Source organism: Crassostrea angulata, chromosome 10, assembly GCF_025612915.1.
Source record: "Crassostrea angulata isolate pt1a10 chromosome 10, ASM2561291v2, whole genome shotgun sequence".
Lineage (NCBI taxonomy): Eukaryota > Metazoa > Mollusca > Bivalvia > Ostreida > Ostreidae > Magallana > Magallana angulata.
This window is the reverse complement of record NC_069120.1, coordinates 40,502,254-40,520,215: the sequence shown is the minus strand read 5'-3', so window position 1 is coordinate 40,520,215 and position 17,962 is coordinate 40,502,254. Positions and strand designations below refer to the sequence as shown.

At 33.8% G+C, this 17,962-nt stretch overlaps 1 protein-coding gene across 41 annotated transcripts in view; it reads left to right on the top strand.

Moving 5' to 3' along the window:
• The window catches only part of LOC128165370 (ankyrin-2-like), a 102,595-nt gene that overhangs the window by 43,347 nt on the left and 41,286 nt on the right, over positions 1–17,962 (top strand). For 26 of the 41 annotated variants that reach the window (XM_052829813.1, XM_052829837.1, XM_052829836.1 and 23 more), the window contains 13 exons: positions 676–699; positions 1,741–1,839; positions 3,673–3,740; positions 4,339–4,491; positions 5,048–5,200; positions 5,973–6,185; positions 6,969–7,159; positions 7,666–7,683; positions 10,789–11,013; positions 13,610–13,764; positions 14,251–14,462; positions 15,148–15,352; positions 15,820–15,840. In XM_052829813.1, coding sequence (XP_052685773.1) covers positions 676–699; positions 1,741–1,839; positions 3,673–3,740; positions 4,339–4,491; positions 5,048–5,200; positions 5,973–6,185; positions 6,969–7,159; positions 7,666–7,683; positions 10,789–11,013; positions 13,610–13,764; positions 14,251–14,462; positions 15,148–15,352; positions 15,820–15,840 — 1,737 coding nt within the window. Of the gene's footprint in view, positions 1–675; positions 700–1,740; positions 1,840–3,672; positions 3,741–4,338; positions 4,492–5,047; positions 5,201–5,427; positions 5,467–5,972; positions 6,186–6,968; positions 7,160–7,665; positions 7,684–9,456; positions 9,690–10,788; positions 11,014–13,609; positions 13,765–14,250; positions 14,463–15,147; positions 15,353–15,819; positions 15,841–17,962 lie in introns of those variants that run through there. The other 15 variants (XM_052829804.1, XM_052829799.1, XM_052829810.1 and 12 more) reach the window with 11 other exon arrangements.

Genomic DNA, 17,962 nt, shown 5'->3' with positions numbered 1-17,962 from the left:
TTGAATTTTCATATCGTAGAACACTTCACTTGATTTTTGAATGCATGTTAATTATCAAAAGAAATTTAAGTAATCAGATTTTTATTACTGTAGTAGTTTTTATACATTTTTCCCTTTAGTACCAAATTATTAATTGTTTACATTAGATTTTAACAGTTTTATTGTAGACTTTACATCTTTGCATTAACAATCGATTAAATACATCAGAAGAACCGACTTGAAAATATAAGAATATTTGAAATCTTTCTCAAACTTGGGATTTCCATCTAAGTAACTTAGCATTTTTTTAAAAGAAGCAAAACTTTTTATTTATTCATCTCTGATGGGTTGTTTAAACAGTTATTGGAAAAAAAGATAACTCTTTATTTGATATTCAGAAAAAATTCAAGAGTTTTTCACACAATTTCAGGGCTCGGAGAGTGAAAGCACTGACATATATCAAGTTTGCTTTTGAGTGACAAATGTAACCTGAATTTCTTTTCTCACTTTCATCTTCTCTGTGGTTTAAGGCAGACAAAAACCAACGCATAACATAACAAAAGTCTGTTTCTCTTACACTTGACAGGGGCCATAACCTAAGAGATAACCATGTATTTAACACAATATTTCAGACGTGTTCGCATTCTAGTTTCTGTTTCTCTCTATACAGCTTTGTGTTGTACTTTCACTTTACAGGGTCTTCTATGGCCAGTATCAGATGTGAGTGTAAAAACACAAATTATGTATTATCTCTGCACGAAGAGCTAACTTTTCTGCTGTGCTTTAGACAGCAGGGCATATGTATTAACATGTATTTCAAACAGGAAATGGTGCCATGTTTTATCGAAGTGCTAGACTTTAGAATAACAGGATATTTTATATATATCAGGAATATCAGATTGAATAAATCTTTATTTTTCTGGAAAAAAAGTTGCAATTGATCAACTGCTTAGTGGTAAGATTTTACATCTAACATCATTTCTCCATGCAGACCTTGGTTCAGATTCAAAGTTGAAGAAATAATTTGACCTGCAGCTAAAAAAAAAAATCTTTATTTTTTTCCCATGGTGACTAAAGAATCCATTTTTAGGGTTACGGGTATTTGTTACATTAAGGTTTTAATTGTTTCATTTAATGTGGTTAAATCTGGTCAGTGGAATATTATAAGTCCAGACCCCGATTATTTTACATGCTCAATTACTTAGAAATGCTTTCTTCCATTTGCCTTATGTGTTGCCTAGAACAACTGGTGTGGTGCAAATGAGGGGAAAACTATTTTCATTCGATTGCATTGTATTGTTTTAGATATTCGCTCTCGTCCAATGTATAAGAAATTTAGAAAAGGTAAACATAGACGAAATACAAAAATATACATGTATATATGCAGTATCCAAAAATATGATCATTAGTAATATGATTACTGAATAAACTGCATGTTTATCATCAAGTATATCAATTATCGGTGTTTCATATGTTAAAAAGTTACATTATTACGATCATAATGATTATAAGTAAATAAATGTATACCCTTAATTGGCAAGTATATAGTGACTATGCAATATTACATGTATTTTGCATGTATGGGATACTTAAGGACAAACCACTAGCCTATACAATTTATATTCAGCTGCTTTTATATACATGTAAAGGTCACTAAGGTGCCCAAAAGTAGGGGAAATTATTGAGGTAATGTTTCAATGAAACCATGAAAAATTTGCTTAAATTTTTGAATTTCTTTTTTTACTGCTTCTGTGAATTCAGGGGATGATTTTCTACCATCGTCTCCCCTGTTCGGAAAACCCCTTACCGAACAGCACGTTTATTTGCCAGGCTTTTATGAGGGTAGCAAAATGCAGTCTCGTAAGTTCATAAACCACCATAAGTGTTGTTCCTCCGAAATATATATTTTTTTGTCGTAATTTGGTGTTGTAACCTTGTTATATTTATTAAAAATAATAGTTATTTTTGGTTTAATTTAATTATCTTCCACTGCATGCAAAAATAAAATTATGATTTGAACTCACTTTTGCAATGAATTTTGGTTTTGATTTTTAACAAAATTTTGTTATCATAGAAAATTGTATATTGCTTTCTTATTGACAAACAGCTGAATTTAAACACCAAGAATGCAATTATAGAACTTTTATTTTGTTTTTTCTTTCTTTATACAACACCCCTCCCCTTATTTTTTGGGGAGTTATTGTTATACTTTCATAAGCTATTAAGTGATAGAAATTATTTGGCCTTGATTTAAAAGATACAGCTGGCATAGGATAAAAGGAATTCGGAAACATTGAAAACACATCAGAAAATTCAAAATACTTCTCTTCGCAATGTTCTTATTTTTTTGTGTGCGCTTTTTAAAGGCTTGATTTTCTAACCCTATTTCAGTCAAGAAGATTGAACTGTAAATATTGTACTTAATCTTTTTTCCTTTTTCAAAAAATAAAAGAAGGAGAATAATGAAATGATCATATCTAAAACATTGTATGGTTATTGCAACTGATATGTAGGATGAAAAATCTATGTTGATTATGCAACATGTCAGATTTCAAACTTAACGAAAATACATATTTCTGATATATATCAGCCTAAAACTTATTAAGGGGGGAAAGATGTATTGAAGAAGTTAGAAAAGTTTAATATTCTGTATATAATTAATCCATCCTGTGATCTGGTAAAGCTATTCATTTAGATGTTGTTTGGTGTATCTTTGCATGATCAGTAAGCTGTATGTTTCATAACATAGATGATTATTTTAACAGCATGCTATCCCTTATATACCCAAAGGGAATCTTTCTATAGGTATATTGAGATGTCTTCAGCCAAAGTTTGGCATCTCTCCCTGGAAATTATCTGTTTGAAGAATCAAATACATGTAATGATTAGATTTTTTTCCCCCTTGGAAATGAGTTTTGAAAAACGAGAGAGAGAGAACAAAAATTGACGTCTAAATATAAAACGGTAAATAAGTGTTGAAGGCTGGCGGTAAATGCTAATTGCTGATGGTTCAGAAGCCAAGATACATAGAGATATTTTTGATGTCGGGGGAGATATGAAGAGGGTTTTTCTGTCAGTGTCTTAACAGGAGGGTCAGATCTTCCTTAAATCAGTGATATAGCTTTCTCTCTCTCTCTCTCTGGAACTGTTAAAAATTGGAGCCTTCGGATTTATCAGTTCTTGTTAACACGTACTTGAAACAATTGATCAGATGTAGGCATTTTACACTCAAACTTCAGTTTTTTTGTCCAATTTGCTCTGCCTGAAAAAATTTTTTGGGTGATTTTGAGACCCTTCATGAAATTTTTTTGACATGAATTGTTTTCGTCGTAGCAGAGGTAAGTTTCTTGAGGAATGGATGTAAATTAGAATTATAAGATAATTATATATGGATTTTTGTTTTCATAGAATTTTTAGTTATTTTATTGCTGGTGCCTGCCAAATGCCATTTTTTTTGTTGGATTTAATGTAATTATATTGAGGAAAAAATACATGTCAATATCTATTTTGATGTGAAAATTTTCTTTATCTGTATTGCAGCTATAATTTTTGGCAAGATAAATGTTAATTTGATAAAGAATTTGTTTGGATACATACATGAATTCAATTAAATATATTTGTTTTCTTGTTGATATATGAATGATTCTTTATCAATTAAGTATTAATTTAAAAAAACAACAAATTTACTTGTAGGGGAGGATAGCATTTCCCTCGGGGAAAAAGGAGGAAGCATTTCCCCACTGGATACCTCATATGAAAAGGTAGAGTACGTGGTGAACAAACAATAACCTAAAAAAAAATATATCTTATCTTTTTTCATACTTCATGGAAGTAATAAACCTAAAAATAATTTAAATATTGAGGTCGACAAAAAATTATCAGGGGTTGATAGGAACAGAGTTACATTTTGTACTGTATATCAATGTTGTATTTTTTTTTATTGGTTACATCATACCTATCAGTGATAGCACATATATCTATTGAATATTTAATCTCAGCACTTTTATGAAATAAGCCATCTCATACTTTTGTTGCTGAATTATCTTGAGTTTAATGCAAGTGCTGAACTGTGATTATTGGTTGATCTGACATCATGTGTACCGGTTTATTTCTGAAATTTTCACCAGCTCCGTATAACATAACAGATTTTATCTAAATCACACTTGAAAACTCGGAAAACATTTATTGTAATGGTATGTAGCTGATTAAAAAATAATATCGTTTTACCGTTATGATGTCAGCGCAAACAATTTTCACTTATCTAGGTACAGGAACCCAGTACCTAAAGTTTCTACGTTGCATATTTTCGTTTCTTTGAGTCTTGCTGTTGTCACGTTTTTTTTCCATTATGTACATCAGGACGTTTCATTGAGAACTGCCTCCGCTGATGCAAGGCCCCGCATCACAAGTGAGATCGGTACCTCCATGCGGTACCCGTCTTACTTGGAACGTGGTCCCGACTACGAGGCAGAGATGCGCTATTTTAGCGGAGATTCTCTGATGTCTCCCAGGGTAGGTTTCATACCAGTGAACTAGATGTGTAGATCAAAATTTTGGCAGAAGCCGAATCACCTGCACAAAATTTTTTTTGTTAGATTTAACATGGTAATAGGTAGTCATCGCATGAGAGTTCTTAATTTTTGTTAATTAAGCCAGTGGTAAATAAAATGTTTTGAAGAATGAATGTAGAAAATTGAATTACACATTTAATTAGAAGATGCACATATAATGTGATTGAAAAATGACTCACACTGCACATGCAGTCACACATTTGCATTTGGCCTGAATTTATATTACTCACTGAATTTAATTCAGAGTAACGATTGAGAAAAAAAAATCTCAATATGTTCAAGTAGTAAAGAAATCATAGAAAGCATTTTTTCTGTTGTATAAAAAATATGCATAAAAGCTTTTATTGTTCTTCAATGAAGGACCATATACTTTAATAACTTCAGAAAAACAAAGGTTATACACAATAATCCATGTTTTTCATGAAGGTACTTAATGTTTGATGTTGTCAGACCTTGATGTTGTACATTTGCTTGCATTGTTTTTCTGTGTTTATCAGGATAAAAGCAAAGATAGTGTATTCGGCGGCGATTACTCGACCTTAGATAGGCTCGATACAACGTCCACAAACTCCGAGTCCAAGATTCGAGTTGTCGATGAGCATGGTAGTGAGATCGATTACGATGATGATTTAGATGATAGGATGAAGAAGGTACAAGCATTTGAATGACCAAGACATCATCTCATGATTGTGTCGTTTTTGTTGGAAAAAATCCTCAATTATTAACCATGAGTTTCTTTACTAATGACCACAATTACTCTTGTTTTGATGCATTAGAGTTAAAAAAAAATGTCAAATTAAATTCAAAGCATGAAGTTTAAGAAAAAAAAAATTCACATTGAATTGAGACAATTCTGTTTGATCTATTTTCCTGAAAGCACTCACAGCATGGAGTTGAGAATGACCAATTTTACTGGGTACACATACTATATAAGTTTATATAGATCTAGGAATCATAAAGGGACTTTATTCGTTTTGTTTTTGTTTCATATTTTGTTTTTTTGATGCATGTTTCTTTAATTTTGCTCTATGTATCGATCTATGTGGTGTGTTGTGCTAGAATTTATCCAGTACAGACAATGCTTAGTGATTCTTGTCCATATTTTTTTTTCTGTATGCAATGGAAAATGATTAAAGCTACATGTATGATTGTAATTTACTCAGGAAAGAAATTCAAACAAAGAAATCTACCATTTTTGGTTTCAAATAGTCATTTAGAGCATTGTCTGTATGGAATGTATGAAAACTGGTGTTCAAACTCATAGAATTTTTTTTAATTGCAATAATAAACTTGCAAGAATTGCTAGTTAATGTCTTGTAGCTCACAAAAGTGGCTAGACTAAATGCCAGTTTTCTAGCGGCACTAACTCTTAGCATGTGTGTTTTGACTCTGTGTTTCTCTTTCTGACCTCTTGACCTCTAGAACACGGCAGCCAATCAGTTTACCGAAGATTTCTACCTGCGACAATCCGTAAGATACGGGGCTAATACCAGCAAAAGGCCGATTTATCCCAGCTCTGGGTACAAGTCGGTGCCCGAGAGGCCTTCTGAGTCTTACGCAGAGTCTTTTAGCGTCGACGGCATAGATTTGAACGATGAGTTCAAATATATGCCCGATGATTCGGTTCCTCAGCAGGTACATTCAACACGTGGGGTGCTGTGGTTCATATACTTACTCGGAATCTTAGATCTTATTTCAACCTTTGGGATTTCACTGCGGCTGATTTTACTAAATGTTTACTAATCTAACATTCATTTTCATAGTCATTTTTAAAAGTTTAGTCAAAAAAACTATCTGGCATATAGCATTTGAACATGTTTGGAAAATTCTATGTAATAACAATACTTGTAACTTGTTTAAAATGTCCCATATAATTAAATCATGGTATTATACATACACATATTTGATGCACATGTATTTTTTTATTTTAAACACCTATGAAGAAAATGTAAAGCAGATATTTCATATCATAAGAAATAACATTTTGACAATACACAGATTTTATTGAAAAAAAATTGTAGCCTATTTAGGGATATTATATTGCTTAATTAACATGAACTAGCTTGCTAAACTTTCACTGATAATATCAATTTAAATGCATTAAACAGATATTACTAACAGAATGCAGTGAATGCAGTTTGAAAAAACTCAAATATATCTTATATTACCTTTAACATTGCTTTATTAATTTTTGATCAAGTTATAAAGATATTGACAGTGATTTTAATACAGCATAGAATTAATCATCTATTTTGCGTAAATACATGTAATGCTTTTAGAATTAGTACATGAATTAGGTTAATGACAACTGGCTTGTAGTGTAATAATATTAGGAGGAAATATCTTCAAATTTTATTTGGAGCCGGTGATCCGAGATATTTACAAGGTGTTAATGGCGGACATTTTGGTTTGTGACAGGACTATTGTGAGGCCCAGATCATGACCTCATCCTACGCTGCATACACCCACGCTGCCCCGCCCGAGACACACCTGGGCCCCGGGGTCTCGTCCGCCGACAAGCCCCGTGTGGGCTCCTACAGTGGCTCCTCATTCAGTGCTAGTTTTGACCCTGACAATGTGGCCATTGATCAGACTCCTGCATACTCTGGGTGAGTTACTGTTAATTAAGATAATTATAGAAATCTGTGAGAGACTGTTTGGGTATGATGATTTGATAATTTAATGTACAAAATGATTAAAAGAAATTTCTAAAAAGATGTGTTGAAAAGATAGATAGTTTGGTGATGTATAAAATTATTGAAACAAAGTTTAAGATGTGTTGAGAATTGGATTGAAAATTATATAATGTAGATAGCAAATATAGTAATATACCAACCGACACAAGCAGACTATGTACAGATCTCCTATATTGTGATGTAGCAGTTACCCCCCTTTCTTTGTAGTCTAGCTGCATTTGAAATATGAAAGTCAGCAAAAAATGAAAATAATGAATTAGATAAACTTGTATCATGATAAAATTTTATTGACTGGATATTCTTGAATTAAATTCAAGGAATATACTTTTAAACTATGACAAAAAGAAGTTTATCACTTTCTTATATGATAATTTTTTTTCAATCAATACAATAAGATTATCTTACATTTCATGCTACAGACGACTGAAATGGAAAAGGTAAAGTGTTTTTGTGGTGATGTGATATTGCATTCTATTCGTATTGCCTTGCTGTATCTCTCATATATATAGTGGTACTTATCTGAGCAATGCCTGCATACAATCATTGTATGTAATAGCCACATTATCATTCATATTATAAGCATGGTATTTGTATATTATATCATCATCGTCATTCAATAAATATCAATAATGTATCACGCTAAAAAGTAAAAAAGATGAATGATCTAAATATATTTGTAAGTTAACCATAATGAAAGTTTTTTTCATGAGTTGTGACTATATTATATTGATCTTAAAAAAACCCAAAAATATATAGACTCTTTAAAAAATTCATTGTTTTTCAACAAAATATATTTGGGAAATTGCATTTTCTTGTGAAAGATAAAACAATGTCTAAAACTTCTGCAATGAAGAAGCAATTTATTTTAAGATACAATTTTTATTTTCATTTATAAAAATGTCTTAGTCAATGATTTCATTTTCAGGAAGCATCATGTCATAGAAGTTTTGTCATAATTTATTTTTTACATAAACATGTGAAAACTACTGTGCCAGTTTTCAAAAAATTCCAACTATATAAAAATATTATTTATATTACAACACCCCACCCCACCCCATTTCACCCCCCATTAAATGATGTCATAGAAAGCTTTTGCATGGAATGAGCTTTTAAATAGCTTGTTTCCAAAGTAAATTGCTCCATGGAACGTTTCGTTTTTGATGCTGCATTTTACCTGGTGCAACAGACCCTTGTCTACCTTGCAAAGTAGCGTATTGTTCACAAGTTTTTTTCCTTGGACACACAACATCATTCAGTGAGCTACAGATTCTTGTTTGGGCAATTGTTGGCAACTCAATGCCTAAGTCTAAAGTATTGACAGCCTTTTGTTTCCCCTAGCTGATAGCCAGTGTGATGTCACAGAGTTTGATTTATTTGATGACACTGATTGCTTCGGCTGCATTGGAAGGAAAATCATTATTTGACTGGAGTTGAAATCCTCAGACTTGCCTCCTAGATGTGGCAAACTGGGGACCTCCATTAATAGATACGAAAAAGCAATTTAACTCTCTGAGGACACGGGCCTCTCATATCAATAATGCAGTGTACATTCTTTTATTGATTCTCAAGACATTTTATCACATTCTTCATGTAGTCTTATAATATAATCACCCTTTATCATTTCTATGATAACACAGATCCAATAACCTAGCCATATTTGAAAGCCAAAAATGAAACTTTCCAACTGATTTATGAATTATTCAATAATATACGTATTATAATATAGAGGTACAGATATTAGTTTTGATTTATATATAAATTTTGTCACTTTTTGTCACTTTACTTTTTGAAGTGTATGTGTAACATTTTTTATAAATGCACTATTCTTGACTTTTTCCATATATATTGGTTTGATGTGATTATTTTCTTAACTCAACTCCTCTGTTAACTTATAACATTCACCATGCATTGAAATTTTGTACAGGGATAATTTATACCTGTGTTGAAAGCTTTTGAAACTCATACACCATGAGTTGTTTCCCTTTATAGGGACCCCAATGATGAGTGAATGGTGTAATGTTAAATTCACACCCTGAGATCTCCTTGAATAGATTACTGACTGATAGATATATTCCTTGCTTATTTCAGCATTACTTTGTTATCTCAAATGTTTTATAAATACCAGTTAAGCATTTTGTATTGCCTTTTATCAATGCTTGGATAATTACTTTCTTTGCATGACATATACCAGAGCGTTGTAGGTTAATGCTTAGCATGATCGAATGAGGCTAATTGTGTCTTTTTGGGGACTTTGTGAATGAGCCAGGTTAAAAATAAAAGTTGAATTTACAGGCACCTGACAAGATGCATTGATAACGGTTCATGCGATGTGTATAGAAAGCTAATTTGTAGGGTGCATTTTGATAGTGTGAGGGAAAAAACAGGTTGAATTCACCTTTACATTACTGTTATAATCCTGATATTTTCCAATGCGACAACAAAGGTGAGATAATTATTCACCGACAGACATTTACAATGCAAACTTGCCATAAATCAGTGAAACTTGATGTCTCTGGTTTTTTCGAATTGTCAAATACTGATATTGTCTTTTTTTTAAAAATGGGCTGAAACACTGTCATTTTATCGGTGCTCTAGGTTGGTTCAGTGACTCATGGAGGGAAAGATTATGCAGGGTCGTCCGGCCATGTAAAAAGTTGTTTCCAGGGCTTATAAATGACATTACATGTTATTATTGTTTGTGAAAGACGAGACTGTTTAAGTGCTCCTTGATGGAGAACACAAATGTCTTATAAAATGTGCGGCTCTCCGGAAGTCTAGTTTCCTTTCCCATTTGTACGGGGCTCTCTGTGTTGTAGAGGAATTCCCCTATGTGCTGCTACATTGTGTGTATATAGGAGATAAATATTTAAATTTGGGATAATTACAAGGCATCTTTAATCTTGTGTAGATAGTTCAAGGGGGGTGTCTATGTCCAGTGTGTCTTGTGGTCAGTACAGATCTTGTGTGATTCAGGCCTGGAGTAATTGAGTGTGGAATTCATTAAGTTAAAACACCCCATGTTTTAGACACTTGAGGAGATCGTTATCAGCTCTGTGTAACACAAGCTTTGCATGCAGACAGGGGTGCTGGGTTAGGCCACAGACACACACACACACATGCTTAGCTAGCAGAAGATAGCTAGCTACTACTGCCTCTGCCATCTTGGATGGAATTTGGAATGATGGAGGATTGAAAAAGTTGTATTGATTTTTCTGTCAGTGTTATTCAAGGGGAGAAGGTTTTGTGTGTCTATGCTCTGCAGACTAGGCTGCCTCGCTCAAAGGGCTCTATGTTTTGTTGTGGATTACCATGCTCATAATTGAAGAAAAACATAAAAAGCAACAAGTGGTTAACAAAAAAGTTTGTTATTTTTCTTTCGGAGAATTGTCTATGCGGGGATCTGTTTTTCAATGAGCAGTGTTTCAGCACAAGGGATTTAAAAACGCCCGATATAGCCTTGAACAGTATCATTTATAAACAACTGCAGTTTAAGGAAACTTATTCTACGACTCTATAACAATCATGACCCTTACAACCCACAGCTTCCTCATCAGCTTCATGGTGGATGCCAGGGGTGGGGCCATGCGGGGCCGACGCCACTCTGGGATCAGGATCATCATCCCCCCAAACCGGGCCTCTATGCCCACCCGGGTGACATGCAGGCTCATCAAGAAGGACAAGCTCATCCACCCCATCCCCATTGGAGAGGGAGAGGCTTTGGCCGCCCGCATCATTGAGATGGGACCCGTGGCTACAAAGTTTTTGGGGTAAGAAAATTTACACTTTATTTTTCTTCAGTTGAATCTATAAGATTTTCAAATTTTAATCTATGTCCTTCCCTCATTGTTTTTCATAGCTTATCAAGGAACAACTGGCTTCACTCCCCCCCCCCCCCCCCCCCCCCAAAAAAAAAAGAGGAAAAATATTAATAAACTTGTTAATGAAATTTGCAGTTTGTAAGCCTGCTGTGTTAAACTTGTTTGAATTAATTAGCTGTTTAATTGGGAAACTCCCCCCCCCCAACTTTCTATAAGGTTAAAAAGAGATAAATAACCACAGAATGACATTCATTAATTTCTGTCAACAACATAATACCAGTCTTGTTTTATATCTGCAGTATGAAATAATCATAAATGTTATTTCACTAGTGGGATAAATTATATTATATATATGAACATTAGGCTTGCATGTCATCATGCAAACACATGCACACAAAATGGTACAAATGCAACTGGTATAATATGATTGTTGAGGCTCACACATTTGTATATGGCACCCACAGCTTGAAGTATGGGTGAAACCAAGTTCAAGTAAAGTCATCAATAACAAATTAGTATAAGCATGTCTGTGAATTCAATATTGCGTCTTGTGAGTCTCTTGCTGTATGGAGGCTTGATAAATGGCTTATTTTGTCAGGAATGGGCATAGGCCATATTGTATGTAAATTGTGTACCTTTGATGTCAAAGTTCACTTTGGAAGGGTTAGAACTTTTGTACAAGTCCTTATTACGGCTTGGTCTGATCATATAGGTGGTGGGTCTTTGAAGGGTATAAACATAGCCCAAGGTGCCAAGCAATAAAATTGTGATATATATGAAATTAGCTTCAATTAAAGGCATGGGATAAGAATCTGTAAATAATTTGAAGCTGTAATCTTTTGAAAGATCAGTTGTTTTGGGGGAGAAAATGTTTGATAGGTGGTCATTATTAGGAAAGGAAATAGGAAATAGAGACCTTCTTACATTTGAAACCTTTTTATTCTAATATCCTCCCACTTTGAAAAAGTTCTGAAACTCAATCTCATATACATACTGGAATGTAATCACTTGAAGTTAAGCATTGGTGTGAGAATGTATGTTTATATTGAAGTCAAAATTAGACCCGTTATAATCTTTGGAATTTGTTAATATGAGAAACAGCTTTGCTGGAAATTATGCCCCTACATGTAAGATCAACATGGGTTATCTAATATTATCAGAGTATGACTGGTTGTACACAATCTGGATAGTATTAGAACTAGAATAAGGGTTTGTACTCTAGAAACCTCTGTATAAGAAGGAAATGAGTAATGCTGCACATTTCCTGAAGTTTTCTGTGCAAATCAGCCCTGCCAAGTTCATGTCATAAATGATTTGTTCAAAATCTTGAAAATTTTGACAAGAGAATAGAGCTTTGCTGTGTTTAAGAATTAAAAGTACAATGTTTGAAGAAAGTCATGTTAGGGAGAAGAAAATATTGAAAGTAAGGAAACTTGAGAGGGCATTAGTTTCATAGTCATCCATGGGACTTAGATTTTAACGGACTCAAACCATTTATTAACACCTAGGTGTGATATCGGACTTAGGTGATTTTTTGGGTCACTCTAACCTCGTCAAGTTTTGAAGTGGCTGTCAAGCTGAACATAGATTGATGAGTATTTTGTATGGAGGAGTAGGGTAGGGTGAGGGAATTGTACTGTGGTGGTTCTTTTTTGGCACTAACTCACCCCTGCCCCTTTTCCCACTCCTGTCCCCATAAATTCCCACCCCCCACCCCTGACCTGCACCCTGACCTAATCATAAGGATTCGAATGGATTGACAAAAATATAATACTATTTTAATTGAAAATGAAAAGTTTTTCAATGTCTGCAAATAGTTGCATATAAGTGATTGTATGAGATCAATGTTAGATTAACAACCATATTTAGAATTTGGGTGGAGATGAATATGTCTGGATTCTGAAAACTGGACAGAGTTTGTGTGAACTGATCAATAACGATTACATAATAACTAGATAAAGGGTGGAATGAGCAATTTCATAGTCTGCAACTGGTTGTGAGATGGGGGAAAATGGTGTTTGGGTAATGATTGAACAGTTGGCAGTGATGCAAGCTATGAGAGGAATTCTGTGTTTGGGTCCCACATCTGGATTGTATTCTGATATTGATGAATCCGTCTGATAATCCAGGGAATTGATGAATGATGCTCAATTACTGTTACAGACATATATACTGATTGATGTAGAGACTGTGAAAGTGTGTTGAAGGACAAAAACTAGATGTTATTTATGAATAAAAATCTTGATTGGTGGGGTTGTCAATGCATAATTGAAATGTGCATTGAAAATTGAACATAAATTTTAACCAGAAAGCGTTTCTCAAACACTTTATACAATATCTTTTTTTTTTAATTGAACATGTGAAGTATTGATTAGAAGGAGTTTTATCCAAACACCCAATACAATATTTCTTTTTTCAGTCTTTTTCAAAAACATATAACATGTTTTCCCTTTCAAGGAAACTGTACAAGCTTGCAGAGAACTGCAATGAAAAGAATTAATAGTATTGTGTTGATGTTGAATTTTGAAATTTGTATTTTTTTTAGACGAATTGTCATTGAAATACCACACTTTGCCTCTCTTCGCGGCAAGGAACGTGAAATAAAGATCATGCGCAGTAACAATGGTGACAAATGGGAGGAGCACAGTATTGTAGCCTCAGACGATGCAGTGCAAAAAGCCCTGAGTGAAAGCATGGAAGGTAAACACAATGGACATTCAATCACCGTAAAATCCATCATGAGGGATGGAATTCATAATATCAAAGAGTCACCTATTGGCATTATAGCCCTTGCAGATTATAGAGAAATATATTGACCATTTAACTTGAAAAAAAAAATTTACTGTGATTTTATTACATGTATCATAACGTACATTAATGAAATAACAACTAAAACCTGCATGCACACACATGTTATGAAAAGTTAGTAAAATGATAATTTTTCTGTCTTTAAAACAGATTATGATATATTAACGCTAGAGTAACAGAATATAACGGAATATATGGAATGGCACTATAATACAAATATGTTTAATATAATCTATTTCAAACATACCGGTACTTAAAAATATGGTATAATCTAAAACCTGGCCTGGCCTCATTGGCCTGGGCTGGCCTCACATTTGGCCCAAATTTGTCTGGATGTGGTCAGCTTTTAATTATTACTCTTGCCTGTTTTTCTTATAGACTTGGATTACGAAGATGAGCTGGCTGGCAAGAGAGTGACTCGTATCCTGACGGACGACTTCCCCCGCTACTTTGCTCTGGTGACCAAGGTGAGGGAGGAGAAACAGATGGTTGGAGAGGAGGGTCTGATCCTGAGCTCCACAGTGGTACCCCAGGTCCAGGCAGTATTCCCTAAGGGTGCTGTCAACAAGAGCATCAAAGTCGGCCTGCAGGTTAGTGATCTGTCCTTTCCCCCAACATAACCAGCTGATGAGGATGATAGAATGGGGATATCAAAATAACAATTGAATTTTCTTATCTCAGATTGTTGTTTGAATTTCAAAGTTGGGAAAGAATAGGTGCTTTATATAAGCTAGGTCAACAAATACCAGTTTCCATTTATATTTTGTTATTTGAATTGCAATGTAGTAATAAAGATAACAGTGAATTATCACACCAAGATCTTAGAGTACACACTGACAACAAAATAACATGGGTTAGTTTGCTAATTTGTCAAATCTTCAGTGTTTCTTTTCCATAGCCGACCGGGCAGGCCAGGCTAGTGTTTTGGCAAACCGATATTTTCTAACCCTGAATGTAGCACACCCAACTGACTCTGCTTTAGTGTAGTGGTACATGGTGTATTTATATTGTGTATTCATGTGGACTTCATAAGCTGCCAGAAAACTTACAGAAAGAAAACCAACCGAACACACCCCTAAAACGTGCTTTATTTTTTTCAAAATCACTATCATCCAGCTCTATAAAACTATGCTGCTCCTGAAATTCAAAGAAAGTCTTATTCAATTTTTGAAAACATTTTGAAGTTTAGAAGTTAGCGAAATCACGTGTTGACAGGTCTAAATGGTATATAGCAAATTTGAAAAGAACTAATGTTCTTATCCTGTCAAAAAATAGGCTCAGCCAATTTCCCCAGACCTGGTATCCAAGCTGCTCGGAAACCGTGTGGCAGTCAGTCCCATCGTGACCTTGGAACCACGACGCCGGCGGTTCCACACTGCCATCACAGTGACCATCCCGGTTCCCAAGGCGGCCCAGAAAGGCATGATCAACCAGTATGAAAAGGAGGCTCCCACTCTTCGGGTCATGTACAGCATAGCTGGTAAGTGCATTCTGAAATACAGATGGTGTAACGCAATTTTTTGTATTCCAGATTTAACCAATTAGAATTTGTAGTGTTGGCAAAGACTAAATATTCCAGAGAAAAACTTGGTAGATCTTTGCAAAATGATAATGTGTTACATAGGATTATTGTTTTCCCAAAGTATTTACTTGTATTATCAAATCCCTGCATGACGTATAATTATTTGCCTGCTTTTCATGGTATTTCTTGAGGGGAAAAATTTACATTACTACAATTGCTTTACCACAGGAGTGACACCATTTTGCATTTCCTCATAAATTCTATATGCAATGGTTGTAAAGAATATAAGCCTATTTTTAAAAAAACTTTAAAAAGCTTAAGTCTCACTGTTGATAAGGCATAGACTACCTTTGTCGTATTTCTGTACAATGTAAGATGTTCATTCGCCTGACCTTTGTCTTTCTTTCTGCTTACGAACTCTCTAGCTTCCAACAATGCCCTGCGAGGTAAATCTCAATGCATACTGTTGCCATGTGCCTTTTTATAGTAGCACTTCTATTTTATTTGCCAAAAAATACCTTGCCATGGTATGAAAATTGTACACTTTAATCAATTATGTCGTACTATTCCTTATTCATGAAACTTTGACCCATATTATTCATTTTTTTATTCTTTTTTTGATGAGAAGCTTTAATCAAATTTTCTTCATCATTGGCACTATCTACCTTGAATACACCCCCTGGTTATGGACCATTTAAAAGCCCAACCCAATTACAAGAATCATCTTTAAAACTTACTTTTTTCAGATGCATTATTCATAATTTTGTTTATCTTGCCATGCAAGTCATATTATTTTATGTTTAGTTTGAATGCATACTGTGGAATCTTTAAAATTTGTGGGGATCAATTTTCGTGGCTTTTCCACTTTTCTGAGTTGGTTCATTTTTGTAGGTTTGCTTGTACATCTTACAGGAATGCACAATGTATAAAAACTTGGGTTCAAATGACATTGATAAATAAATAGACAGATGAGGGATTATACACACAAATGCTACAAAAATAGAGGCACCATGATTTTTGATGATTCCACAGCATTTCATTTCTTTGTTGTGAGCACATTAGCTTTCACCTCATGAAAGCTATATCTGGAATGCTTTGCTCAATAACATTTTCTTTATCAGTGGGCAGATGCTTTTTCAGTTTGATATGAATAATTGCAGATTGTGAAGAACTGTCAACATTGCATTTACTATTAATGGGATATATATATAATGTTGTAAATCTGTAGCCTTAGCTTATGTGAAATTGATAAGACATTGAAAATTTATATTTTGTGCAGAGACCAAGAAATAATTATAGTTTGAATTGTGAATGTATAGTACATGAATGAGCATGATTATTCTATCAATGTCTAAGAATGTGTTTTTAATACTCATAAGCTGCATTAAATAAGGAAAGAAAGGAGAAATCTGCAAGTAATGGACTATATGTAGCAACCTCTAATGAAAGAAAACTTTCTGTCGTGTTTAAAGCATGTCTTTCAAAAATAAAACAAATGCACTTTCTGGTGGAAATTCTTTTTTTAAACACATGATGTGCTTTCCATCTTGCTCTTAGTACCAGATTTATCTGGAGTTATCTGCCCTTGTCATTATTCAAAGAGAAACGAAACTGCATTTTGATAACTAGTATAATAATTCTTGAACCTGAAATTTATTCATGGTTTTCTTTGATATCTTTAAGAGGTGTTTGAAATGGTATATACAAGTACTGTGAAAATGTTCCATGTTTTAATGTGAATTATATATATTTACAAAATCCTTTGAAATATTGTATAGAATTACTGTACAAGTTTAGAAACTGGTACTTAGATCATTGGAAGCATTAACACAAAACTAGTGTTCTGTTGGTGAATAAACACTTATATACATTCACAAAATTTCAAGAATTAAAAAACCTAGCTATGATCTATTGTTTGGCTTAAAATTGAATAAACACATTTACTCATACAGTATAAATACCCAAATCTCTTCACATGTTTGATTTCCATGAGTAGATCACTTGTTTATAAGTGTGTAGACGTAGAGGTTTTGTTGCATTGTGGGAGTTATCGACTCTGTAGGTCTACTTCTCATATTCTTTTATCACTGGACTGTAAACAGTTCTTTCCCATTGATAAACTAATGTGTTTAAAGATTTGGATTAATTAGGAATACAATCCAATAAGTTGTTCCATGTACTTGATTAATTAATGTTAAAACTGACTGTTGTTGATGTATTATCAAATCTTGACTCACCGATCATTATAATGCCAGTGCTAAATTATTGTTGTTTCCTCTGAAACCTCTGAAAAAAGAAAAAAAAAATATGTTAATTTATATAACTGTACATTATCTTGATGGCGTAGTTTTCAATTGAAGGGAGGGAATCCAAGGCTCGATCTGTATAATTATGTGTAATGTTAATAGACTTTTCAAGAGGAAGATTGGGTGTCAATATCTGGGTATGATAGAGTTCAGTTAATTTGCTCTTTAGAAGGAAAACTAGTAACCAGGATATAGTTTGATTCCATCTAGTATGTGTTAATTTATAAGTAGAAGGAATTGAGTTAGGTGTCAAATTTGTTTC